The 26,719-nt window shown below is 43.2% G+C and overlaps 2 protein-coding genes across 2 annotated transcripts in view; one reads left to right on the top strand and one right to left on the bottom strand.

The window, feature by feature from the left end:
* PTPN14 (protein tyrosine phosphatase non-receptor type 14) overlaps window positions 1-21,452 on the top strand; it is a 186,439-nt gene extending 164,987 nt beyond the window's left edge. The window contains exons 13-17 of the mRNA XM_029912843.1: window positions 2,102-2,320; window positions 7,294-7,422; window positions 8,638-8,872; window positions 10,622-10,785; window positions 14,633-21,452. Coding sequence (XP_029768703.1) covers window positions 2,102-2,320; window positions 7,294-7,422; window positions 8,638-8,872; window positions 10,622-10,785; window positions 14,633-14,761 — 876 coding nt within the window. The 3' untranslated portion in view covers window positions 14,762-21,452. The remainder of the gene's footprint in view (window positions 1-2,101; window positions 2,321-7,293; window positions 7,423-8,637; window positions 8,873-10,621; window positions 10,786-14,632) is intronic.
* Window positions 21,453-23,383: 1,931 nt separating this feature from the next.
* The window catches only part of SMYD2 (SET and MYND domain containing 2), a 41,344-nt gene continuing 38,008 nt past the window's right edge, over window positions 23,384-26,719 (bottom strand). Inside the window, exon 12 of the mRNA XM_024215297.1 lies at window positions 23,384-23,797. Coding sequence (XP_024071065.1) covers window positions 23,717-23,797 — 81 coding nt within the window. The 3' untranslated portion in view covers window positions 23,384-23,716. The remainder of the gene's footprint in view (window positions 23,798-26,719) is intronic.

Genomic DNA, 26,719 nt, shown 5'->3' with positions numbered 1-26,719 from the left:
TCCCTGTTCCTCCTCAGGGACCCCCTCACGAGAATCTTCTCGTTCAGGAGGTAGAGGGTCTACTACAGCTGGGTGTGCTGGAGGTAGTTCCTGTGGAGTACAGGAACAAGGGGTTCTATTCCCAATACTTTTTAATCCCCAAGGCCAAGGACGGTCTGCGACCCATACTAGACCTGCATACTTGAACCACTATTTAGCGAAAGTGAAGTTCTGCACAGTCTCCCTGGATCCAGGAGACTGGTACGCTGCCCTCAATCTGAAAGATGCGTACTTCCACATCGTCATCTTCAAGGGACACAGACGCTTCCTCCGGTTTACGGTAAGTCCCAACCACTCTTAGTTCCCGGACTTTCCTTTTGGCCTAGTGATGGCACCGGCGGTATTTACCAAGTGCACGTCAGTGGTGGCGGCTTACCTCAGACGTCAGGGTATCCAGATCTACCCATACCTCGACGACTGGCTCATCAAGGGCAGCTCAAGGTCCAAGGGGATGTCACAGTGCTGCTAGCCACGTGCCGTGGCCTTGGTCTGTTTGTGAACGACAAAAAATCCACTTTAGTTTCAGTACAGAGGATAGAGTTCATCAGAGTGGTGCTCGAATCGACCTGCACACTGGAGATTCAGGGCACTGATAGACCTCATCGTGGAAGTCTCCACATTTCCCTTGACCATGGCCAGGGTTCGCCAGTGCATGCTAAGTCACATGGCAGCATATTCATATATATGGTGCACCACACCAGGCTCTAGATGCGACCCTCAGTTCCGGCCCCACCCGGCTTTCCTTCCCAAGGTGGTGTCCGCTTTCCACATGAGCCAGGACATCTTTCTTCCGGTCTTCTGCCCTAAGCCCCATAAGACTAGTGAAGAGAGGCGCCTTCACGCTTTGGATGTAAGAAGAGCTCTGGCTTTCTACCTAGATTGGACAAAACCTTTCCATAAGTCGACTCAGCTTTTCATCTCTATAGCTGATAGGATGAGGGGCCTCCCAGTGTCCATACAAAGGATTTTTAACTGGATCACCTATTGCATTCGAACCCGCTACGAGTTAGTGGGAGACCCTCCGCCGCCAATCATCAGAGCCCACTCGACTAGAGCGCAGGCATCCTCGGCGGCCTTCCTGGCACACGTTCCAATCCAGGACATCTGTAAAGCTGCGACGTGGTCCTCAGTATACGCGTTTATGGCCAACTATGACATCATGCAGCAGGCCAGAGACCACACTGGGTTCAGCAGAGCTGTATTGTAATCTACATGTCCGTGAACTCCTTACCTGCCTTCAGAGGTACTGCTGGGAGTCACATAAGTTGAATGGACATGAGCAAGTACTTGAAGAAGAAAAGACAGTTACCTTTTCCATAACTGGTGTTCTGCGAGATGTGTTGGTCATGTCCATTCCACATCCTGCCCTCCTTCCCCTCTGTCAGAGTTTCTGGCAAGAAGGAACTGAGGGTGTAGGGGGCTGGCAGCACCGTATATGCCGCAGCATACACGCGCTACTCTAGGGGGCGCCAGAGCCGGTCCCCTACGGATACTGCTGAGGAAAAACTTCTGGCACCGATGCATGTGGCGAGCAAACACACCTAAATTGAATGGACATGAGCAACACATCTCGAGGAACACCAGTTATGGAAAAAGGTAACTGTCTTTATTTGTATGTGCACAGAAATGGCAATGTACAAATTAAGGCCATGTTTTGAAAATGTGAACCTAAATTCATTGTAATAAAAGAGTGACTACTTTTAAAGAGAATTTTTTTCAAAAATGTACTTAGATAAGTCCATTTATGGAATCAGGATTGTAACCAGAAGATTTTTGCTTTATCTAGCACCAGAATCTGTAACTATAAAAAGAGAATGTGCTAGAAACATAAAATTCTCTGCTGATTTAACTACACTGAAGCAGACAGAGTTATGCATTCTCAGACAACATAAAACTTTGTATAGTAAGCAGTATAGCTCCAAGCAAAAAGACGAGAACATCCTAGTTTGTTTGATGATTCGTTCTGTATTGAGATAAAATACTGCAGTGTGATACTTCCGCAATCATTCTGTCTCGAAAAATTACTTGATGAGAGTATTCCTTTCCTTCTGTTAAATCACAGTGCAAAATCTTGAAGAGGAAGTTGGAAGAGGGGATGGTATTCACCGAATATGAGCAGATTCCAAAGAAAAAGGCAGATGGGATCTTCACCACTGCAGCATTGCCTGAAAATGCTGAGCGCAACCGCATCAGGGAAGTCGTTCCTTATGAGGAGAACAGAGTAGAGTTGGTACCAACCAAAGAAAATAATACAGGCTACATCAATGCCTCGCACATAAAGGTAAAGGCTTTTGAAGCATCACATGGCATATGAAGAAGCATTAGGGGAGTGGGTATGTTGTTACAAGTATGGCCATTGTTTTCTAACATTAGAGGACTTGCAAAAAGTCATTTACTCACATCTACCTAGGTTTCTTTAAAAAATGGGCAGGTTGTTTTACCTTGGACGACAATGTCACTACATCACATTCCTAATTTCAAGGCTCAGTGAACAATCATGAATTGATGTATTTATTACATTTCTGGGACCTAGAAATCATTGTACAGAAATTTCCTTATCTGTTGCAATGTTGCATAGACTAGCAGCTGAATGCTTGCATTAAGCTAAAAAGGGCACCCAACATATCTTAAATTTAACTAATGGGCTAGCTCTACCCATATTAGTTCAGACCAATACAATTTCCATCACCCTGATCCTGCAGGAGCAGCTGGACCAGCGGGAATTTCCTCCCAGGGGAGGAGGATAGGCAGTGGTTCCACCAGGAGAAACTTTAAATGGAAACCTGCAGGGAGAAGGGGAGTGCACTGAATCAGTAGGAGGCCTGGCCCCAAAGCTTCTATCTTATTTTTAAAACTTACGGGGCTTGATTTTTAAAATATAGGGGTGTTAAATGCATGTTTGCCTTTTGAGCATGTCCAGCACTCAAGTGGTCTAGTAAATCAGACCCCTAAAATAATGGCTCTTCCATTTAGACTGGTCATGTGAGCATTCATATTGCCTTGTTTCAAATGGGAGTTTTGTAAAATGAAGTTATGTTACTGTTCAGAAATTCAGTGTATTAATGGTTTAAATACAGTCTGACCCTCTATGCTGCTTGTAAGCCTGCTATATAGTCATTTTCAGCAGTAAGCTGTTTGAGCGTGGCTGCAAATTCATTTTTATCTTCTCTGTTTCCAGTTACAGCTTTTCAAGGCCCCTTGGTGATTATCACTCTGTCCTGAGAGAAGTAGTGGTACTCAGTTCATGCCAGGCTGCCATGTGGCATAACAGGGCTGCCTTTTCCCATTGTCAATAACAAAATGGGGGAAAAAATCAAATTAGAATAATAAATAAAACATTCTGTTCATTTACATCTTCGTGGAAGAAAGGCCTTTAAGTCCAAAGAGAATAGCTAATCTTAGTCATGATTTTCAATATTAAATACTGTTGATTCAGAACACCTTTCTAAACCAGGATCCTGTCGGGTTATCACTTTCCCACCAGAGTCCTGGTGGGTAGCAGATACTGGTTTTTGGCATCATCTGCCATTGCTAGAATGATGGATTATTGAATCAATTTTTTTTTTCATCTAATTTGTGGGAGAAAAAAATTCCTAACAATATAAATTGTGCCCATAAGTTGGTATCAGCCAGAAAAAGAATTTTCCTCAGCCAGTTTTAAGAGTCCACATTTCATTTTTTGTGTCACTTTTGTTCGCACACCCATTTGAGATCTAGAGAGCATGCAGGAACATGCACTCATGTTTTAGTATCTGACACTCTGGCTCTTGCCAGTATTTTCTCCTTGACCTCCAAGTGGCTGTTACAGAAGCCAAGCAAGTGATCTTTTTGCTTAGAAGGTGAAATCGCATCTGTGAAATTTACCTCTGTAGCATAAAGTGTGTGCTTGCAGCCCAATACTCAATTTTTAATAACCTGCAGTCAGGGCATTAGAATGCAGTAAACATTCCAGGCATCACTCTCCCTCCAGACTATTTATGGTTCTATCCTATCAGATGCCAGGAGGCTGGATATTTGGACCAGAAGACAAAGACAGCTCCTATATCATTTTGATAAGATCCATGCCTGGAGGATCATGACCCCACCACCACTAAGCCTGCTGTCCCTGTGGGTTGTCAGCACTTCTCTGCTTACTTAACACTGGACTATCCTGTCAAGATGTTAAGCACAGTCCAAATACGGAGACACAAATCATAATTTAAGTTATGGATTTAAAAAAAACCTCTTGCTTTTTGCTGCACATAGAGCAGGGGCTGGCAAACTTCTTAGTCTGAGGGCCATATCGGGTTTCGGAAATTGTATGGAGGGCCGGTTAGGAGAGGCTGTGCCTCCCCAAACAGCCAGGTGTGGCCTTGCCAACACCCCCTAGCTGACCCACCCCCCTGCTTCTCGCCCCCTGACGGGCCCCCCTGGGACCCCTGCCCCATCCAACCCTCCCTGTCCCCTGACAGTCCCCCTGGGACTCCTGCCCCATCCACCCCCCCCTGCTCCCTGTCCCCTGACCGCCCCTGGCCCCTGACTGCCCCCTGCTAACCCATCCAACCTCTCCTCTCATTCCTGGCTGCCCCCCGGGACCTCTGCCCCATTCAACCACCCTTTCTCCCTGACCGCCTCTGGAATCCCTGCCCCTGCTGCCCCATCCAACCCCCCCCTCCTTCCTGACTGCCCCTCCGGGACCTCTGCCCCCATATTCCCCGCCCTCTGACTGCCCCGACCCCTATCCACATCCCCGCCCCCTGAGCACCCCCCTGAACTCCCCTGTCCTCTATCCAACCCCCCCTGCTCCCTGCCCCCTTACTGCGCTGCCTGGAGCACCGGTGGCTGGCAGCGCTACAGCCGCGCTGCCCAGAGCACCAGGACAGGCAGTCATGCCGCCCAGCTGGAGCCAGCCACGCCACCGCGCAGCACAGAGCACCGGGTCAGGCTGCGGCTCTGCAGCTGCGCTGCCCCAGGAGCCCGCAGCCCACCGCCCAGAGCATCGTGCCAGCGGCGCAGTGAGCTGAGGCTGCGGGGGCGGGGAAACAGCGGGGGAGGGGCCAGGGGCTAGACTCCTGGGCTAGGAGCTCCGGGGCTGGGCAGGAGGGTCCCGCGGGCCGGATGTGGCCCACGGGCCATAGTTTGCCCACCTCTGACATAGAGCATAATCCAAAGATTGTGAAAAAGATTCCTATTGATTCAGTGGACTTTGGATCAGGTCCATATTACACAAAAATGCAATCAGATAAAAAAAATCATATATTGAATACAGCTACATATACAAATACAGGGCCAGATGTCGAGTATTTGAAATTTCAATTGATTTTAAGCACTGTTCATCAATTATCTGGATTTGGCCCACAGATTGTAGTTACTGTACATACAGAAGAGTGGTGTATATGATTGAATAGGAAACAAAACAAGGAGCTAGATTTAAGGGGGGAAAAAACCTTTCCTGGTATATTAAAAACAATTATTTAAATACAGCTCTAATCATTGTGGCATCTAAGTGCAAAAGCCAAACATCTGAGTTTAGTGCTGTTGCAGCAGTACGAGCTAAACTGACATTCCTTTCCTAAAATTTATACAAAGACTTGCATCTCAAGCATGGTACGCACTTAGTTTTGTCAACGTTATTGATTGTTCTTTATAGCACTGGCTGCCAGAACCTTGATATCTATGTTTGTATCAGCACTTAATATAAATCTTTTTCTCTGGGATTTATAACTTTGTCAATAAAAAGTTGCTCTGGACTGAAACTTGGAATTAGAGGTCCCAGTCTCTGAGACACAGAAAATATATAACTTTGTCATAATGGGTTCACCTGGTTTTGTTTTTAAGCTGCTAAAAGTAATTTTTTTTTAAATTAGGTTTAGTGACTTTAAATGTTCTTGGGTTTTTTAGCTGTAGAATTGAAAAATAGTTTGGATATGAAAAAAAAGTGAAATTTAGTAGGTGATAGTGTTAAAATGGCAGATTTTTACACATATCAGCAAATTTTAAATTATCTAAATATTTTAGAAGATTTACTTCATAGGAGAATTACAAATAATATGTTGTAAATGGGAATTTTCAAGGTGATCTAACAGTACATTTTAGTTATTGCACAGTATAGAGCATGTAAATTTTGTTTCAAATATTCTTTTTAATTACCTATTTATATGCTGCAGTACAAACACACCAAAAGTATTTTTGCAAGATCTGTTAGGTCAATTATATGTATTGGAAAAGGATTTCCATAATTTACTCTTGAAAAACTGTTAAATGTGCCATATCTATTGATAGACTGCAACCACTGAACTGAAAACCTAAATTAGTAGAGGAAGAGAAATTCAAAGCAAATTCTGACATTCTATCTGTATTTCATTGCTAGCTGGCTGCTGGCATATCAGCCTAATGTGTTATATGCAATGTGTGGGCATAACTGGATGATTTGGGAACAGGCTCAACTGCAACTTTGAAAGTGACAGAACAGGACTACTTTCTAGAAATAATTTTTGTCCATTATAAAATAATTAAGCATAATCAAATCTAGTGACATCAGAGGACTAATCAACCTCTGGCTTTCCTGATGCAAAATGTTCAAATGGTGCTTACAAAACTGTATGTTATCTGCAGCCGTGCGGTCTTTTGAAATGCATATAGAATCTGCCTAGTGCCCAGACTTTCTTTCAGCGCAATCACTGAGGGCCTGATGCAAAGCCTATAGGAGTCAACAGGAGTCTTTCTAGGGTTAAGTCTACACTGCAGTTGGGAGTGAGCCTCCCGTCCCAGGTAGACAGTTTTGAACTAGAGCGGCTCCAGCTAGTGTGCTAAAAATAAAAGTGTGGACATTGCTTTCAGGCTGCAGTTCGGGCACTCAAACACATCTGAGGCTCACTCCCAGCAGCAGTCTAGAAATATCCTTAGTGATTTCAATGGGCTTTGAATCAGGTCCTTAAGCAAAGATTTTCCTTTTTCCATTTTATGCACTGCATGGTCTTAATTTTCTGCAAAACAGGAAGAAGTATTCCTCTCGAGGGCTTGCTCATGTCTATTCCATTCTAGGTGTGCGCACACCCACGTGCACAGTCATCAGAGGTTTTTGCCTTAGCAGTATCTGTAGGGTCAGCTATAGCGCCCCCTTGAGTGCTGCGCTCATGTATTGGTATATGAGGCACCGCCAACCCTACGTCCTCTCAGTTCCTCCTTACCGCTGTGACGGTTGGTCGGAGCGCCTTGTCTTGAATCGCACTGCAGAAAAGTCTGGCATTAACTCTATTTTTTTCTGACTCCTAGGTTACTGTAGGTGGGGAGGAATGGCACTATATAGCCACACAAGGACCTTTGCCACACACTTGCCATGACTTCTGGCAGATGGTGTGGGAACAGGGGGTGAATGTTATAGCCATGGTCACAGCTGAAGAGGTACGTAAAATTACGTAGAGCAATTCTTTCCGAATGTGAGCAACTCTACCATTGTCACTGCTTCCCATTCCAATAATGTTTTTCTTTAGCAGCCCTTTTATTTTCTCCTTTTATTCCCCTTGAACAGTTGTCTGGAGATAATCTACTGCTGTGACCTTGTGTTTTATAGCACTCTAGTATTTAGCTTGTCATTTACTAAAATAAAAAACAACCACCACCAAGCTTCAGTTCAGTTGTAAGACTTTGGTTTGCCAAACAAAGCAAAAATGTTTCCATTGGAATGAGAACCCTGAACTGCTCTTGGTTAAAACGACATTTATTCCCAGCGCATCCAAGGCCAGTCCTGCATACCGTCATTCTTATCGCTGAAAAGAGACCAGAAGCTGTTGTTCCTGGAGAAGTGTCCATTTAAAAAAAATCCTTTTTATTCCTATGCCAAGCAAAACAGTTATTTTTATTGCACATGTTGCTAACTAACACTACATCCAGCTTTGAACCCTGCTGCCTTATCAGAACATAGGAATTAAAATACCACATTAGCCCAGTGTTCTGTCTAGTTCACTTTCACATCTCTGATATAAACCAGTACCAGATTGTCAGAGGTTAGAGAGACAAATACTCTTAATGGACAGTTATGAAATAACCTGCCTATGGGGAAGTTTCTTCCTCACCTGTTGCAATCAGAAGTTGACGTATACCCTGAAGGATGAGAGTTTTTCCCTTAGATTTTTTTTTTTTTTTTTTAAGTCTCTTTAATTCAGGCCCGCTGACAGCAATTCCGAATCCGTCACTTCCAGGACCGACCGCCGTGGCCAATCGCACTGGCCCGCAGCACAGGGCCCACAGCGGTCGCGCGTGCCTAGGAGCCCTGCAGCCTGCCTGGACGACTTTTAGATCGCCCGAGCTCCTGGGCAATTGCCCCCTTTGTCCACCCTGTCGGCGGGCCTCCTTTAATGTAACTGTGGATGTTCTCATTACCCATCTAAATGTTCAAGCCTTGAGCCTTCTCAACCCTTGGACTAAATGATATTTTTTCTGGCATTGAGGTTCCATTCATTTAATGCCATTCAGTTTCTTGGGAAGCCCCTTGTTCTTCTCTTACGAGAGAAGATAAAAAGGAGTACCCAGTTTAGCTGCACAAGTGGTTCTGTTTGTGCAAATTATAATCATGACACTACAAGAAGAATCATTTTAATTTTGCTTTTTGCGGTTCAGGAAGGAGGAAGAAGCAAGAGTCATCGCTACTGGCCTAAACTGGGCTCTAAGCACAGCTCAGCCACTTATGGGAAGTTTAAGGTGACAACTAAGTTCCGCACGGATTCTGGATGCTATGCTACTACGGGGCTGAAGGTCAAGCATCTTTTGTCTGGGCAGGAGAGGACAGTGTGGCACTTGCAGTATACTGACTGGCCTGATCATGGTTGTCCAGAAGAAGTCCAAGGCTTTTTATGTAAGATCCCTTAATTAATGCACACGTTTATGGTCAATGAACATGTTTAAGACCCAAGGGAGCATTGCACACTTTGTAGCTTCTGTCAGCCAAACTCACTGCACATGCCAGGGGCTCCTGGCGTCCCTCCTTTCCAGCCCAAAAGCTCCCTGTGTGCCATCCTCCTATCCCCCTGTATTTCAGGGGCTCTCTGTAACTTCCCCCCTTCTCCCCACTGCCAGTGGCTTTGTGTGCTCCTTGCCCCTCCATTTCCACTTCACCCCCATCCCAGGGTTTGTGTGCCCTTCTCATTGCAGGGCCCCCCATTCTTTCCCTCAAGGCAGACACTCTGTCTGCACCCCTTCCCCCATATTTCCCCTTTCCTCCCATGCTAGGGGCTGTCTTCAGTAATCTTAACTCCCTACCTGCCCAGGAGGTGTTTTAAGTATCGGACTGTTAAAGTGTGGGAGGTTTGGGTGAGAGGCAAAATTCTCAACCATTGTATTGACTTCTATTAATTCAGTACTGTTCCTTACTACTTTATGACTAATAAACACTTAAAATGCCAGTAATAGTAATGCTACCGTAATGACCCTAAGGAATGCATACCCGTTTTATTTAACTTTACAACTGGAGGGAGGAATATGCAAATAGACTTTTCAGCTTTGCCAAGGAAGTGACTCAGGGTATTATGGGTTAGTAATGGAGTTTTCACCCACCACTTTAAGTTGGGCTACTCCTGTTTCTCATTGTATTTCCAAGCTTTTTATTTATTTATTTATTTTTAAAAGGACAGTCTTCCAACATTCAACTGCAGCAATTGGGAAGCTGTAAAAATTGAAACCTAGCTGTTCATCGATACAGCTGGACATGGAGGTCATGATTCTCCACTGCTGTACACCTAATGGAATCACTTCTACTTGTGCAAAATAGGTGTAAAATGCCACCGTTCTGATTTTGCTTGCACAGGTGGGAAGGACTGCACAGGGTGCAGTATAATGGTGAATTAGGCCCAGAGACTTCATTTCTGCGGTTCAAACAATTCCTGCTGGAATAACCTTGGGAGAGACCCATACCCAGGTCAGAACCTGAGTGTCCTGGTTTGCATTGTGTTTACCCAACCAGCTGAGCCACTAGGATATCTGAAATGTTTATACTTTAATAAGCAAAAAGCCACTATTTTGGAGAGCATTAGAGCTAGACGAGAGGACTCTCAGAGACCCTTACACTTTACAGTAGTGATTACAGGAAAGCCACAGAGATCTGTGTCCAAAAAAAGTCCTAATACCTGCTGAAAAACAAACAAAAAAGTAGACACATGGTTGACATTCTCACTCATTCTACAAGGGAAGGAAAGAAAAGGGCAGATGGATGCTCACTTCCCATCCGCTACTGGCTCTGGCAGGCGGTAGTTTCAAGGGGACTTAGCTGTTGTTTTTGATCCCAGCCTGTTAATAGCAGGAATTGCTGTAAGTAATGTCTAGAATCATCTGCTTTGGGGAGCTAGGGATTTGCAGAGGGGAAAACAGAATTTAATTTTTTAAAAAGAACTATTTAATTTAAGGGACCAAACTCCCAAGTAATAATTGACACCCAGCTGGTACTCGCTGGATTCAGTGCTGTTCAGTACACAGTGGCCAAATAATTAGTGTCTTGTAGGAACTGTAAATTATTGTCACTTAAAAAGAAAACTGACTTTCTCATCAATTTTTCAACTTTTATGTGAAGCCATATAGGATTTTACAGCATAATTTGCATTTTATCTTACAGCCTATTTGGAGGAGATACAGTCGGTACGTCGCCATACCAACAGCGTGTTGGATGCTAGCAACAATTGCAACCCGCCAATCGTGGTTCACTGCAGTGCAGGTGTAGGGAGGACAGGGGTGGTTATCCTAACAGAACTGATGATTGGCTGCTTGGAACATAACGAAGTAAGTAAACTTCCCCCTTAATAATTGCTTTTCCCTTAGCTGGTCCATTGAATAATTTACTACATTTGTGTTGGGGCAAACTAGTCATAAAATATCATCCATCTCATTGCGTTAGTGTACCCAGACACAGTGAGCAGAGATTTGACACTAGCTGCCATATGTACCTTGACAATTTTGTAGGTATTGTTTTTATTTTTATTATTTTAATAAAGCACTGCTGAGATAGGACACTTGCCCCAAAGAGTTTACAATCTAAATTAAGATGGGTCTGTACCTGTCTTAATCAATCTGGAGACAGAACTGTGTAAAAGAGCAGATTGAGAGCCACTGGAAAAGTGTGCTGGGTTCCAAACCGGTTTGGACTATTGATTTAGTTCTCTAGCTTCTGTCTTCAGTGTCCTCTCTCTCTCTCTCTCTCTCTCTCTCTCACTTTCACTGTCTTTGGCTTCTAGACTGGAACAAAGCTCAGCTGTGACTCAAAAATAACAGGAAAAAAGGTTGATGGGCCACAGCCAGTATTATGAGACCTATTACACAGGCTGGCACTCTGTTAGACTATCAACAACATAAAAGTTACAGTATGTAACTACTTGTTGTTCTGCGTGTTCTTTGTCATTGGGGAACAGTGCAGCAAAAACACTACGTCCTGAAGAAAAATATGATGTTGGTGTACAATGCCAACCTCAGGAAAACAGCTATTGAAATGAAGGGGCTTCCTTCATCGAGTGAACTGCTGGAAGACTTTAATCCCTTGTGCCAGATCCAGCCTGCGGGCCGTAGTTTGCCCACACCTGTACGATAGCAGTCAGCATAGTCAGATCCCAGTATACCTGAATCTAGCACTAACCTGGCACTCTAACATGAACCAGTGATCCTTGCCGCAATGCCCCTTACGTGAGAAAGATGTTTGTAGTGTGGAAGGCAAAGCTAGTAATTGTTTTAATTCTGTATCTTACTAAATATCACCTTTACAAAGCATTATTAATCTCTCGTTGACAGATACACTGTGGTGGGTTTTGAATCCAAAGATTCCCCCATTCCTGGAATAAAGTGGTTAACTAAGCTCTCCTGAGATAGGTCGGGGCCGGCCTGTTGTACATCCTTGTAAGGCTGACTATAAATATAGATGTTAGATGTGTGCTCAGTGTTACACACACACACAAAATAGCTCTGAGATGAATCAAAGCCTGACCCATGTGGTGATGACACAGAAAGTGACTGATCACCAGATGTTATTGGCCCAGTAGAAATCAACAAACTGTCAAATGCTGAGACTGGAACTTGGGTTGTGCAGGCCCAAACTGGTTTGCTGCCGTCCCCCGCCCCCCCCCCCCCCCTTTTTTTTTTTTTTGGTCTTGTCGTTGTTCAGGCAAGTTCTGACATGGCTTGGCTCAACATGACCTAATTGCTTTTCTAACCATCACATTCCATTCTGAGGCATTCTGTGGTTTAGCAGTGTAAACCCAAAACAGGAGCTTATGCTCTCATCTACACAGATTTGAAAATAAAATGAAAATCCTCATCACAATTTCTACCCTTCTTGGTATTTATGTGCCATCTATAACTACTCTCCGGTTAGGGTTGCCAACCCTCCAGGATTGTCATGTGATGAAACCTCCAGGAATACATCTAACCAAAACTGACATCCCGTCTCCTGTAACAGCTCATTTGTGGAATGGCATAAATATGGCTCTACTTTAAAAGTTGTGATCACCGGTGTTGCCTGTGAACTGCACAGCCGTGCAGCAGTCTTGTATATATGGTGCAGGTCAGGCACCGCTGCTCTCATCTTCTCTGTGGTGGCTCCAGCAGGGATGTGGTGTAGTCCTTTAAGAACCTGTTCTGCTCACCCCACCCCACCCATGACAGAACTTGTGCAGGTGTGCTGCTGTGGGAGTGGAAGCGCCTCTGATCTCAGGGACACACTGGCTGGGAGGAGGCGGTGGCAGCTCTGGGGTGACCCTTGTGCAGGAGCTTAGGTGAGGGGGCCTGATTGGGCTCTGCAGTGTACTCACATGTGCACCCATGCACACACACAACACCCTCTTTGCACACCTCTCACCACACGCACAGCCCCCCTCCACACACCCGGACAAACCTCCCATACACATCCCTCACTTCAAGTGTAAGCTTGCCTAAGGACAAAAATATAGTGTCCAGTGGAGTTTGTAACCTGCTCAGTACAAAACAAACACACACAACATTTAGAGGGAACATTGGTGATCATGTCAGTTTGGGCTTATTTAATTAAAACTAGGGGCCTCCATCGTTTTACGTAAATACACAGAAATGTATATGAGAAAGTGAAACACTTTCTAGAAACAATTCCCATAATGCATGGAAACCACACTAGTTTCCTAACACAGAGAGCCTCTGGTGGCTAAAGGCTGAACCAATTATATCCCTGTCCCTTTGCCCTGACCTCATTCTCATAATGCTGCTGACTTCAGCCAAAAGATTTTTAGTTCGTTCCAACTTGTGCTTCTGGAATGAAAAGTATAGTATAGCATCGCTGTAGAGAGTCATGGGTTTTCCTCTTTCGGCATGTAAGAAACAACACACAGCTGTTGTTCCAGGAACCTGGAACAGGGTCCATAGTAATGTGGAGGTTGAATGCAAACCTCTTGGCTGTTATCGTCTTGAGGGTTCTTGCTAGTTTTATTCCCAAAATCATCCACATTCCACCCAAATTTGATGCTCCCCCCCTTGTTAATGAAAATAGTGTACATCAGAAATAATGAACCTGAGGTTATGGAAAGAATTATTTACACCAAATGAATGAATTTCTCAGTGCTTTAAGTTTCCTGCATGAATAGTACTTTGGTCCCTCAATTTGGGCCTTGGTAGTTTTGAGCGCAATAGCTCAATGATTTTTGAACTACTCCTCACATACCTGTTCTAACAAGTTACCTATGTTTTTTCTTCTTTTGCTCTCTCAATGCAGGCAATAAAATGCTAATACTTCATATATTTTCCAGTGAATTCTAATGCTTCATCTTGCAAGCCTCTCTGTGTTTCACATAATCTGGTTCATGTCCTGGCTTTGATAATTAAAGAAGGTCAGAGCTTCTCTGTCAAGTGTCGGGTTTCTGGGTCTTGTGGCCATTGCCAGTGACTTTCCTCTTTTTTGGCGAGGAACTGAGTGGCCTGAAAAGAGGGAGCAATAACTGCATCATACTGTCATGATATATTTGCCAATCCTTCCATTCCGGCCAGGGACCCAATATTGTTTGGACTCTTGGTTGCTTCCTGTGATTTGTAGAACCTTAATGTCCTTCCTCTATAAGTAAAATTGACCATGAATCACAGTGCAAATGGCTACTATGCCTGCATGCACAGTGGATGGCAGAGGGGAGTTGACTCAAGAAATTAAATTTTGATTATTGAAATTCTCCATTTTCCCAGCATATGACTTGTCAGGTAACATGACACAATTAGTTAATTTTGGACAAGCTGAGTGTGGCTATATTTAACAAGAAGCCACCAGGTAGGATTTTAAGAGATTGCTCAGTTTCCTGAATAACCTTTCACTACACACACTCAATCAGTGGTACCATATGCGGTAACAGTAATATATAGCTGGAAGACACCAGGTGTTCAGTGTTAAACCTATTGAAGTTAATGTTAAAATTACCACTGACTTCAGTGGAAGCAGGATTGGAACCTTGGTATCCTTTCATAGTGTGTATAATATACATGTATATTCCTTGCTATAATGTGGAAGGTAAGGCCAAAACTATAAATGAGTTATCTTTGTTCTTTCCTTACACTTAGTCAAAGGAGGGTTCTGGTGATGTTGGGTTTGATTAACACACAGCCTCACATCTTTGTCACCTTCACTTTCCAGAAAGTGGATGTTCCGGTGATGCTGAGACACCTACGGGAACAGAGAATGTTCATGATTCAGACCATCGCTCAGTACAAATTTGTCTATCGTGTGCTCATCCAGTTCCTACAAAACTCTAGACTCATTTAATCTCCTTAGAGATCCCAGACGCAGTATTGTGGATTGGACTGAACCTTATTGACAAGACAGACACATTCCTTTGACAAACGTGTCTTTTATCATGGTGTGCAAATATTGCACGTGCTCAAGTTGCCTCAAAAGTAAGGAGTCCTTGTTCTTCCGTAGAGAGTACCACAAATTATTTTGTACAAGGTAATTTATTTTTCATGGAATAACTTCTGAATTTCTTTGAACTTGTAAAACTTGTGGTGAGGTTTGAATTGACATAACTGATCTGCGTTGCCAAGTGTCCATAGCGAAGGTGATCCTCTCCAGGGGTGTTCTGTGGACCTGTATTCTGTTATATGGTTTATGAAACGAACAGGTCTTCAGGGAATGGCTTTTTTCCAGTAAGAACATTTTAGAGCCAATTTTGTGGCTTTCACCATGAAAACAAGACCTGCTAAAAGCCAGTTAAGACTTTGTAATGGGCCAAATATGATGATAAATATAGAGAAGATACAATGCAGAGAACCCAAAACATGCATCCATAAATGAATAAATGGATGGAAGCATTACAAAGTAAGCAGTAGGGTATTTCAGGCAGGAAAGCTGGGTGTGTGGCATTACCCCTTGGCTTGAAGTGGTTTCCATCATATACAGGGTTTACAGTTTTGTTCAATGGTTCTCCGCACCCCCACTATAAAAATTGTTCCAACACCACTATAGTCAGGTGTACAGAGACCACAGATGTTCAAAATTTGGCAAGAATTACCATTGCAGCTTAGTACTTGACAAGAAGCCATATTACACCTTTGTTAATATCCACCAGCCTTTGATCCCTTCCTAGATAAAGAGCTGTGATACTCTTGCTAGGGCCCTGAACCCAACCACGTTGTAGTCAGTGGGAGTCTTTCCATCAACCTTAGTGGGCTTTGGATTGAGCAATAGAAAAATGTCAGCCAACTGCAGCCCAGAAAATAGAAGTCAGACGTTATGTTCTCACAAATGACTAACCCTTTCATTGTTGTCACAAAGCCAAATCCCACTCACCTTATTTAGGCAAGGAATGTCATTAAGGTCGAGACATCTCATCTCCAATCGCAGAGTTTTGTTTTCTGCGCAAATGGTTCTCAGTCACTTAGATGGTTTACTTTCTAGCCCTTCGTGCAGTGCCCGTGATCTGTGCTCTCTGACCTATATCCCTGTGTTCTGTTTACTATCCTGGCTGCTGCCAAAATAGTGAGCTGAAGTTTTTCGCTTACAGACTGCTCCTGCCCTCAGATCCTTTCCCAGTCCATGTCTCGCAGTTTGACCATATCACACACCAGCCCTTCTGGCACTGGCAAGCTTTATTTCTTAGCTTTCATTCCCCCCACCCGGCCCCCTGCATTAAATTGCAGAGGCCATTTGCCCACTCCGGTTACCATTTTTATCCCAGGTCTCTTTGTATCCTTTCTCTCCTTTTATTTATATTCCAGTAGCCACTGAAGGCCCCAGTCTACTACGTCACATAAGGAGAGAAAATCCCTGCCCCAAAGAGTTTACAATCCGAATAGACAAGACAGACAGATGGGGAGAGCAAGGAAGTGTTGTTATCCCCATTGTACAAGTGGGGAGGTGAGGTACAGCTACTTAAAGTGACTTACCCAAGGTCACACGTGAAGTCTGTGGCAGGAGACGTGGGTTCCATTCGTGGCTCTAAATCCCAGGCCAGAACCTTAACCACCAGACCATCACTTTCCTCTCTTTTCCCTCTGCCTTCCCTTGAGACTGGCTGACTGTTCCACATCCTTTGTGCAAGTTCCCTCCTCTAGATCATTCATTTATTTCACTGAAGCCACATGTTCACTGTGGATCACTTTGTCCAAAAGTGATAGCTGCTGTACTTAAAAAAAAATGTAATTAACAGTATAGCTGGGCGGTGCTGACTCGTAAAAAACCAAAGCCTCCATATCTTAGAAAACTTAGTACAATGGGTCAAATTAAAATCCAGTGTAATGTACTGAGCTCAGTGAAACTGCATTTGCTTTCATCAGCTCTCAATTTTAGCCCCATATGACTGACCGCCCTGATCTTGTAGTGCAGTCTTCATGATGCACCCCCACGGCAACCCCCAGAAGCCAGGGGCAGGAGTCCACTTGTGTACATCACCCTGCAAGGCCCAAGCAGGCTTTGCTTGAAAGACCAGAAAACATTAAAGAATCCAGACATAAATGTGGTTTCAGTCAAGGGTTTGCTTTAAATGTATGCTAGCGACACTCTGTTACAACACTTGTGAAAGAAATGGATGGAAGAGCATTTTGAGTCTGGTATAGTCACTTGGCAGTACTTTTGATGGGGCGATTTTCTGTTAGTTTTGAGCAGAAAAAAGGAAGCTTAACTTTAAAAAGTCTACTCAGGCCGTTGCTATTACCTGACTGAGCTTATACAATGTACAAATCAGGGCCAAATCTCCCCCCCCTTCCAAAGGACACATTTACTGCTGTCATCTGTGTTTTATTTGCTTTATCCTGGCTAGCCATGACCCATTATATAGCTTCCACTTATCTTACTCTAGAAACAATCTAAACTGGATGGGTACATAGTGACTGTAGGTGGGTTTAGAGCCATGCTCCCTAACCCCCTATTCTGGAAACACCCACTGTAGTCCAGCAAGCAGAGCCTGCGGTGTGTCAACTTTATAGGAGAGCCAGGATTAGGGTGAAACATTGCACTCAGTATGGTCACCCCCAGCTGCTGCTGACTTTGGCAGCCAAATGTAAGCTCTTCTGTTTGTTCTGATTAAAGCTGTTTGCAAAGGCCACATAATTGTTTTAAACAAATGGTTAAAGGCTCACTCCTACAAGATTCTGAGTGCCCTCAACTTCAGTTGGGAGTTGAGGACACTCAGACCAGATCCTCAAAGGTATTTTAGATACTTAACTCCCATTAGGCACCTAAATAAATACCTTTGAGGCTCTGGGTCTGAGTGCCTTACAGATGTTGTTTATGCTGGTAGCTTGGCATTTACAGTAACATACTAGGGTGAAAGCATAATGGTGAGAAAAGAAAAGACAGGTTTCAGTTTCAAGCCACCAAAGGATGGTTAGGAAAAAAAAAATATAGACCTAGATAAACTATCTTGATATTATGTTTAAGAATCAGTCATCTTTAGTTTTCCTCTCATGCCTTCTGCCAGTGCCAACATCTCTCTTGTTAAATTAGCAGCAACCATTTAAAGTCTTTTCAGTGGCATCTGCATGGTAATTGCACAGAGATGCTTTATATCTGGGAATCAGGCCAAGGAATAAACCTTGAAGCAAAGTGTATTAAATTAGTTATCTCGTTATAGCTTTTTGAATAATTTCCTAATGATGAATTAAGTTTGAACTCAGCGCTGTCAAGTTCCATTGCTCCATTTGGATTTGAAAGGTAGAAAATCAGAAGGGAAAATAATTGTTCCTAGGTCGTCTTAGTCAGGTATCTTGGCGGAAATGTATATGACTACTGCTACTTTGGATCTTCTGTAAGCACAGGAAAAAAAGTTATGAGAGAGCATAAATAGCTGTGTTAAAAAGGAAGAAAATTCAACACCATTGTCGTTACGTGGCTTTTTGTAGTGCAAAGGCACATTATAGGTTTCTTAAAAAAAAAAATAATAATTACAAAATGGCACCAAAAGCCTTTCAACATTAGCAATAGGTGCCTATTAATGAGCCAGATAGATGGTCACATAACAACCACTTTCAGTTGGCTACTAAAATGGTAGCTGGAGTTTAAGGTGACTCACTCTTTCCCTTTTATTGAAAGCTTGGTAATTTTAGACTTTTCCTTTTGTCTGACTTCAGTGTATTTTTCCTGCTAGATTTTATCTTGACTAGATCAGCTAGTATCTTAGATGAACTGAGATGGTGTATGTCTCCAGAGCTTCCTCTCTAGTCCCATTTGTAACTGTAACTTCATCATGCCAGGGTTTTACAGTTGAGAGGGGTGAATCTACTCCATATTGTAGAGGGAAAACGGAATATTCTGATGCTGAAGGACTGCAGCTTTATCACACCCAGGTTCTTTGGAACATATTTTCTTCACCTTAAGGGAAGGACAGGAATAAGCATTTTCTATCCAATTTCATTTGTTACAGTAGAAATGAAAGCATGGGACTTAAAGGAACAGTATCTTTTCATTTCTCTCCTACGGTTTTAGCATCTGGGTCTTTTACAAGGAAAAGGAGAATGAAAACTCTAGTTATATTGGTGGTTTTCATGCTGTATTCACATCAAAGCATGGGCAATGGGTAGTTTGCAAGAAACCACTTTTAAAGCACCAACTCCCACAAATTGAACTGCACAGCTACTTGAAGCAGTTCTGAACACTAACTCCAAATAGACTTCTTCCAACTCTTGCCAGTTTCTATCTGACACACTCACCCATGTTATATCCCTGTGGATGTCTTATGCTCCTTCATCTACTTCATAAAAGGGAATTTTAAGTAGATCAATAAGCCTGCATTCATTTTTTTCTAGATAAAATGTTACTGTTTAACAGCCATAACTTTTGTGGTTTAATATTAAACACATTGAACTGCTAATAGTTAACATTGACCCCAAATTCCATAGTACCCAAGTCCCCAGCTCATGGGTAGAGTTCATGCTCTTAACTATATATAGGTCAGGGATGGGGAAAATGGCTTTGCTAAATTTAGAATTCACTTATAAATAGTTTGATCAGAACTTATGGAGTTCTGAAGTTTGCATTCCACCGCACTTTGCGGCGCAGAAGGGATGGAGCTCTGCCCAGTGCCTGAGGCTCATCTGCTCTGTCCCTGGCTGCCTCAACTGACCTGCCACAACACGCCATGCCAGCAGCTGGCTGCTGTCTCTGCAGGAACCCTAAACATGAGGGTTTCCTCTGATGATTTGAAGGTACCGGCTGCAGAATTTGGGGCCATTTTGCCATGCATATAACTGGTAGATGGGCATGTGACCAGGCACAAGTAGGGCAGGGCAGGGCGAGACTCTGCATGCAGGAATACCCAGCTTCACAGTCTGATACAATGCTCTCTAGTGGGCTGGAAATTGAGTTACATCCCCTTGGGCACTGGCGAGGTCCCTAAGCACTGAATGGGGTTTCAGAGTTAGTGGAATATAGTCTTGAGGCTTTCATACTAAACCTGATGTAACTTTGTATTGTAGGTGGTACATTAACAGTGGTCAGATGTTGTTTGATTTGTTTTGGATTGAGAGGATAGCAGACTGTGGTTATTCTTTCACTAATTTCACCTGCTCACATTACTAATGCAGTCCAGACATTTAAACCAAATTCATTGAAGGACACTTCTGCCCCATTAGCTGTGGCTTATTTATCTGTTGTCCCAGCTCCAAGTATCATTCAGTATTTATAGAATTAAAAACATTCTGGACTTAGAAGCCGGACGCTTTAGGGTAAATTCTTGTAGGAAGTTTTGTTTAACTTTTGTTTTAACGTCAACTGTTATTTACCAGACAATGTGTGTGTCAAAAATATATTTATATTCATCCAGTTCTTCCAGCAAATAAAACCATAACATGCTCTACCTGAAACCACTATAAAATTCCCCACCCTATCCATGCATTTGCCAGTTGATCAGTATTTCATTGTATACAAAGGATAGCCTTTCTGCATCTGATGCATATGCAACTCTATTGTGCGCTTTACAGGCACAAGAAATGCAGGACTGTGCACCTTGGCAGCAAATGGAAATTTAGCAATATACCAGCAGCCCTAATTGAACAATCCCAGCACCATTTCGAAATAGTGGAAATAAAACTAACATTTCTAAAAACAAATAAACTCTTTAAAATTTGCAATTTATTTTAATGTCAATATTCACCTATCTAGAGCCTCAGTTCAGCACTCCTTATACAGGTAAGAGTCCTAAGCAGCTCAGGAGGACTGGTGCCTGAGTGAAATGGAGAGGAATTGATTAGAATTTAATAACTGCAGTTTTTCTTGCAAAGATCCATTCTCTTGCTGCTATTTTTTAAAACAAATCAACAAAACTAGAAGCATTTTGTTAATGGGATAATTGGCCTGTTGAGGTTGTGCCTTATAGAAGACATTTTCCCCACTAGTAAAGTATCTTACTGTTGATATTTTTCAAAGGAAAAAAAGTTTACACATGTATAATTGTGTGGGACATATGTTACATAACATGTTACATTAGTTTTACATCACTGGACGTTCTATTTTACTTCAGTATTTCAATGCTTGCTTTTGTATTTGTTCTGTAACTCTGTACATTACAGTTAAGTCCAAGACAATGATTTAACAATTTCTCAGCCTCATAGTATGTATACATTTTGTAGACAATTGAGGTCAATTTCCACACCCCCACCCCTTTTAATTCAAGATGAATGGCATACTCATTTTATACTATTGAAAGTCTTTAAAAAAAAACTATGCATGCTATTTTATATTTTAATGTATATTATTCATATCAGTACATAAGCTTATGCTTATCAGTTTTATCTTGTGTATAAAACTGATTACTTTTGACAGTATTTTTGCACTGTTTCTCTTCTCCTTATAAAAAGAACTATTCAGCATTAGATGACTGCAATAACTTTTTTACATCTTTCACTGCCTTTGTGTAAATAGTTTCCTATATGCCTTTTCGGATGTGAGACTCATGACTCACTAAGCTTTTTTTGTAAAAGACTGTCTATCCTTTGTATTCATAGTATGCAATAAACTTTTTTCGCCCCCCCCCTCCCCCCGAAGGAAATTCACTTGTTTTTCTTCCTGTCTAGCTTAAGGTTTTAAACTTGCACCCTTCACTGCAGTATTTGAACCCCTCCAATGTTTCTTAGGTTGACACACCAACGGCCTTAGTGGATGGACTTCATAGAATTTTCTACTCTTCTTCCTTCCCTGACTGCTGCTTGGGATAGGATTATAAACATTGGTAGTAGTTGTCAACATCATTCCAGTTATGGTGAGAAAGCGCTATCAAAGAGAGGTACTGTAGCAGTTCCTGGAAGTCGTTACACAGGATTAGTCTAATCTTCTCGTGCTCAGAGTCAAGAGCAGCGGAGCGGAGAGGAGAGATGGCGTGTCAGCCTGCATTGTGTGTGTCACTTTGTGGATTTTTCTGTCAATTAAGGCAGCTTACGTCGATCTAACTTTAAGCATCTACACTAAAATGTAGCTCCTACTGATATAACGCGCTCGCTACACTGATTTAACTCCACCTCTTAGGTCGACGTAGTCTCAATGTAGCCCTTCGGTTGATGTAGCTGCAGATGCTGTATTGCTTACATCAACAGTTAAATCAGTGCAGGTGCTCCTGGTGAGGACATGCACCACTGACACAAGGAGTGTAGTATGGATATGCAAAAGCAATTTAATTACTGCGGTGGTTGTAAGCCGATTAACTTACATGGACTTAATTTTGTCATGTAGACTTTCAGAAAGGACTTGAAAAACTTGGTGTGGTTAGCCCTTCCTGGACTGGAGAAACAAGCCTGCTTACACAGGGTGGAGAATGAAGGCAGATAATCAGCCCTGGAACTGAGGGGAAACTGAGGCAGCAGCTAGCCTGAAGCCAGACTGGGTAGGTGGGGTGCTGCTACAAAATAATGACCATCTCTGATTTCTCATGCCCGCTCTGCAAGCTGTAAAAATGGTACAGTATGTTTATGTAATTTAACTCCATACCTGATTGACTTTAAATGACAGGTTTCAAAGTAGCAGCCGTGTTAGTCTGTATCCGCAAAAAGAACAGGAGTACCTGTGGCACCTTAGAGACTAACAAATTTATTTCAGCATAAGCTTTCGTGGGCTACAGCCCACTTCTTCGGATGCATAGAGTGAATGTGTAACTAAGAGGGAAAGGGAGCCTCCTGGATTCTTAAAGACAGCCAACCCATCCCCCTCTGTCCAGCCTCATTTAAAAACAAACCCCATGTTTCAATTTGAGTTTCTTTTGGATTCTTCTGGAGGTGGGGAAGGGGGTGCAAGTTGGTCTCCAACTCAGCAACTAACAGACAGGGATGTTCTGGCTCCTCTGGCGGCAGCTCCCTGTAATATGGTGGAGACAAAAGGGCTTCTCTCTAACAAGGCAAGGCGTGTCCACTTCAGACCAGCTCACTTTACCCCGCCAGTGTCCCTGGTACAGGCTCTCTGCAGCCAGGTACTCCCCAGCCTAAGCCTGTCTATGGAACCCTGTGAAGGCAGGGTTCCAAAATCGCTAGGGGATAATAGCAGCAAGTTATGGCACCTTCCCTTGTGGGTTCAGCATGAAGGCGAATCCAACTTCATCACCCTCCAAACCCATGGAACTGAAACCTTAGCCCCTGGCCTATGCTAGGTTAACCCCTGTGACACAGGGTGTAGTCCAGCTTATGTCCCCGAGTGGACAAAGGCCTATATGTGCTACCTCTATAGAAGCTGCTACTGTGCCTACAAACACTCTGAGTTGAAGTACATTGGGGTGGGAGCCTACAACAATTCCTCTTAAGCTCAATGTTTTTGAAATGGAATAAAATTGGTAGGAATAGAGACATTTTCAAGCTCCTAAAGAAGAGTACTGGAAACAATGGATATACGAAAAGTAGCTGCTCAAAATATTTAATTCTTCAGAGAGTAAGAGAAAATTTGTCACAAAATTAGGGCAAGCACAAAGCAAACAAGTAGGGCCATGACAATGTACCACTTTTATTTACTTTACACAGCTAACACATTAAAATTTGTAGAGGAAAAAAATTAGTCTTCTGCACATGAGCTGTCCAAGGCATGAACTGTATGAAACCATGACATTTCCTTTTTAAAAAGCATTTGAGAATTTGCAAAGGCTCAAGATGTTTTGCATAAGCCTTAGAGAATGCAAGATGCAAGTGCACAACATGTTTGTCATGCCACTTATATTACAGAAGTGCTTTCATAAGAGCGATTTTCAAAGGACTCTTGTAGGTTTGGTAGCAAGGCTTTTAAATAAAGGTAGAAGGACTGCATAGATTCAGAGGCTCAGTGGTCCTTGAATTCGTTTTTGATCTCTGAAATGTATGGATGATCTTTCCCGTGTGCTACTTCCATAATAGCAATTGCCTGTGAAAGGAAAAAATATTCACATAATTGATTCATAGTTAGCATTAGGCTAGAAGTATTCTCCTCAGGGGTATGGAACGGTGACACCTCTTGCTATTATCCCTTTAAAGTTATCTACTCCATAGGAAACCATATGAATTTCATTTTATAGAATAAGTTTTACATTCATACAGCACTTTTCATCCTGAAGGATCTCAAAGCATTTTTCAAAACTATGTACATACAGCGCCACTGGAAATGCTGCCAAATCTAAGATTGAAAGCTGCAAGCTAGGGAATAGAGTAGGGCAGGGGTTCTCAAACTTCACTGCACCGCCACCCCCTTCTGACAACAAAAATTATTACATGACCCCAGGAGGGGGGACTGTAGCCTGAGCCCTGCCACCCTGGATGGGGGAGCCAAAGCCCGAGCCCCACCATCACAGGCAGAGGGGGCAGCGAAAGCCCAAGGGCTTCATCCCTGGGCAGGGGACCTATAACTTGAGCCCCACCACACCAGCCCTGGAGACCCCATTAAAATGGGGTTGTGACCCACTTTGGGGTCCCAACCCACAGTTTGAGAACTGCTGGAGTAGGGAATATTTTGACAGATGTTCCAGAGCGATGAGTTCAACTCCTCTCCTATACCCAGGGTAAATTGCCTGGAACCCAATTTATTTCATCTCAGCAAGTCAAAAGGGCTTCAGTGAACATAACATGATCAGATGTTTCAAGCCTGATGCCTTAGACCACTAAGCCACTCCCACCAGTACATAATCAAGTAATCACACCACACATCAGAAAGGAAAATAGTGCTGAGACTTAAGCATTTATGCTGCAATAAGATGTAGAGGCTCTACACAGGATTGGGGCCTATTGTATAAGGTGATCTACACTCTCCATCTGAAGACACACCGCACCCCCAGGAGCTTAAAATCTAAAACTGTGGGTAGACAAAACCAATTGGTGCTATTGACAGTGTCCAAACTGCTTTAGAGTATGTGTATTACACCAATGGAAAAATGGGGTTTTAAAGTGATAATTGAGGGAGACTATCCATCCGTCAAAGAGTAGCAGAAAAATAAGTAGCCTTAGGTGCAATAGTGAGGACAGAGAAGAAAGTGAGACTGGAGAAGTGGAATGCATAGATATGTGGGTGGAAACAGTCAGTGGAGAGTTTAAGACCAAACTTTGCCAAGGACAGAAGCCACCATGGAGTCAACGGTTTTCAACAAAATCTAAAGACAGGGCCATCTTCTTGGATTTGACCACTGCTTATGACACGGTTTGGTACACAGGTCTTCTGTGTAAACTCTCTCGAGTTGCCCTGCCTTGGGTGGTCAAAGTAGTAAAGCTCTTCCTCAAAAACAGGTGGTTCAGAGTCCACATGGGTGATGGTTGCAGTTCCTGGAAGTGTCAGATTAGTGGACTTCCTCAAGGTTCCGTTCTTTCACTAATACTGTTCAATGCGTACATCGATGACTTGCCAGCAACACATTCACACAAGTTTATCTATGCCAATGACATTGGCCACAGCTAGCACACTCAATCCTCCTCAAATTGACATGGTCCTGAATGAGAATATGAAGCTCATGGCAGACTACTGTAGTCTGACACCTGCAGCCAAGCTTTTCCGGTTTCTATCACATTTTATCTGCATAATGCAAGCCCATGCCATGAGTTAAATATTTTCTTAAATATCCAACGCCTGCAGCACAACCCAAACCCTGTTTACCTCAGCATGACACTGGATAGGTCATTGACGTACCACAACCACTTGAAGACAGCAGCCAAAGTTAGCCCTCGGAAAAACTTGCTCAGAAAACTGGCCAGCTCAACCTGGGGTGTGTGTCCAGATGCTTAGAACATCAGCCCTTGCCCTCTGCTATTCAACAGTAGAGTACTGTGTTCCTGTCTGGTGTTGCTTGTTTCACACGAGGCTGGTCGACGTAGAGCTTAAAGCTATGCGCATTGTTACTGGGACTTTGCGTGCAACTCTGTTGCCATAGCTGCCAATACTTAGTAACATAACACCACCTCACATTCACTTTGGGGATGCCTCCATGATGCTCCTGGCCAAGATCAGAGAGAACAGCAACTTGCCTCTGTACTCAGACCTCTTCAACCACCTTCAACTCTTTGCATGTCTTATAGACGCCCTTTTTGGTCACTTATGCCACCACAGGACCTGACTGTGGAATCTGCTTGGCATAACAAGTGGGCAGTGATGATGGTCATTAATCATGCTCTTGTTACTGACCCAACCACCTGCCCACCAGGTTTTGACCAAGGCACCTGTGGGCATTCCTGAACTGGTTTTGAACAGGACTGGGCAATTGTGCAGCCAATCTTTTCAAATGGGGTTTCTGTAATGACCCGCAATGTAGATGTGGTCAACTTCAGACTGTTGCATATCCTTGACGCGTGCCCGCTGACTTAGAATGCGGGCTCCCAGTTCTTCACCGGGCTGGTGACAATGCTATCAAATGGCTGGGCACACTGTGCATAGCCTGAGAGACCATGGAGTAAGAGCTCACAACATCTTAGAACCCATTTTACCGAGGGAATATTGAATAGGATTATCCCCTACTGTTGGCTTTAGAAGATTTAACTTCCACGTGAATAGCAACAACGACCCGTGCGTTCCCATCTCACTCAAAGGGTGAACTCTACAGATCCCATCTGAGCTATTTCCAAAGAGATAGGAGAAGACAATTGTTTTGTTTTTCTAATAAGCCTCAAGAGTATCTGGGATGCTTTTGCCAGTGTGTTCAAGTGTTCCTGGAGGCTATTTTTGGAAATTAAACTTTAGAAAAATATATTTATGTTGGGAAACTGACTGCCAACAGATCTACCTGCACTGTTTGTATTCTGACCAACATTAAATTGTTTAAAAAATACATTTAAAATATAATTTATGCAGGCTCTTGTAGGCTGGAGGTGT

The sequence above is a fragment of the Terrapene carolina genome, unplaced genomic scaffold (assembly GCF_002925995.2).
Source record: "Terrapene carolina triunguis isolate 2854851 unplaced genomic scaffold, T_m_triunguis-2.0 Scaffold262, whole genome shotgun sequence".
NCBI classification, from domain to species: domain Eukaryota; kingdom Metazoa; phylum Chordata; order Testudines; family Emydidae; genus Terrapene; species Terrapene triunguis.
This window is presented reverse-complemented; position numbering and strand designations above follow the sequence as displayed.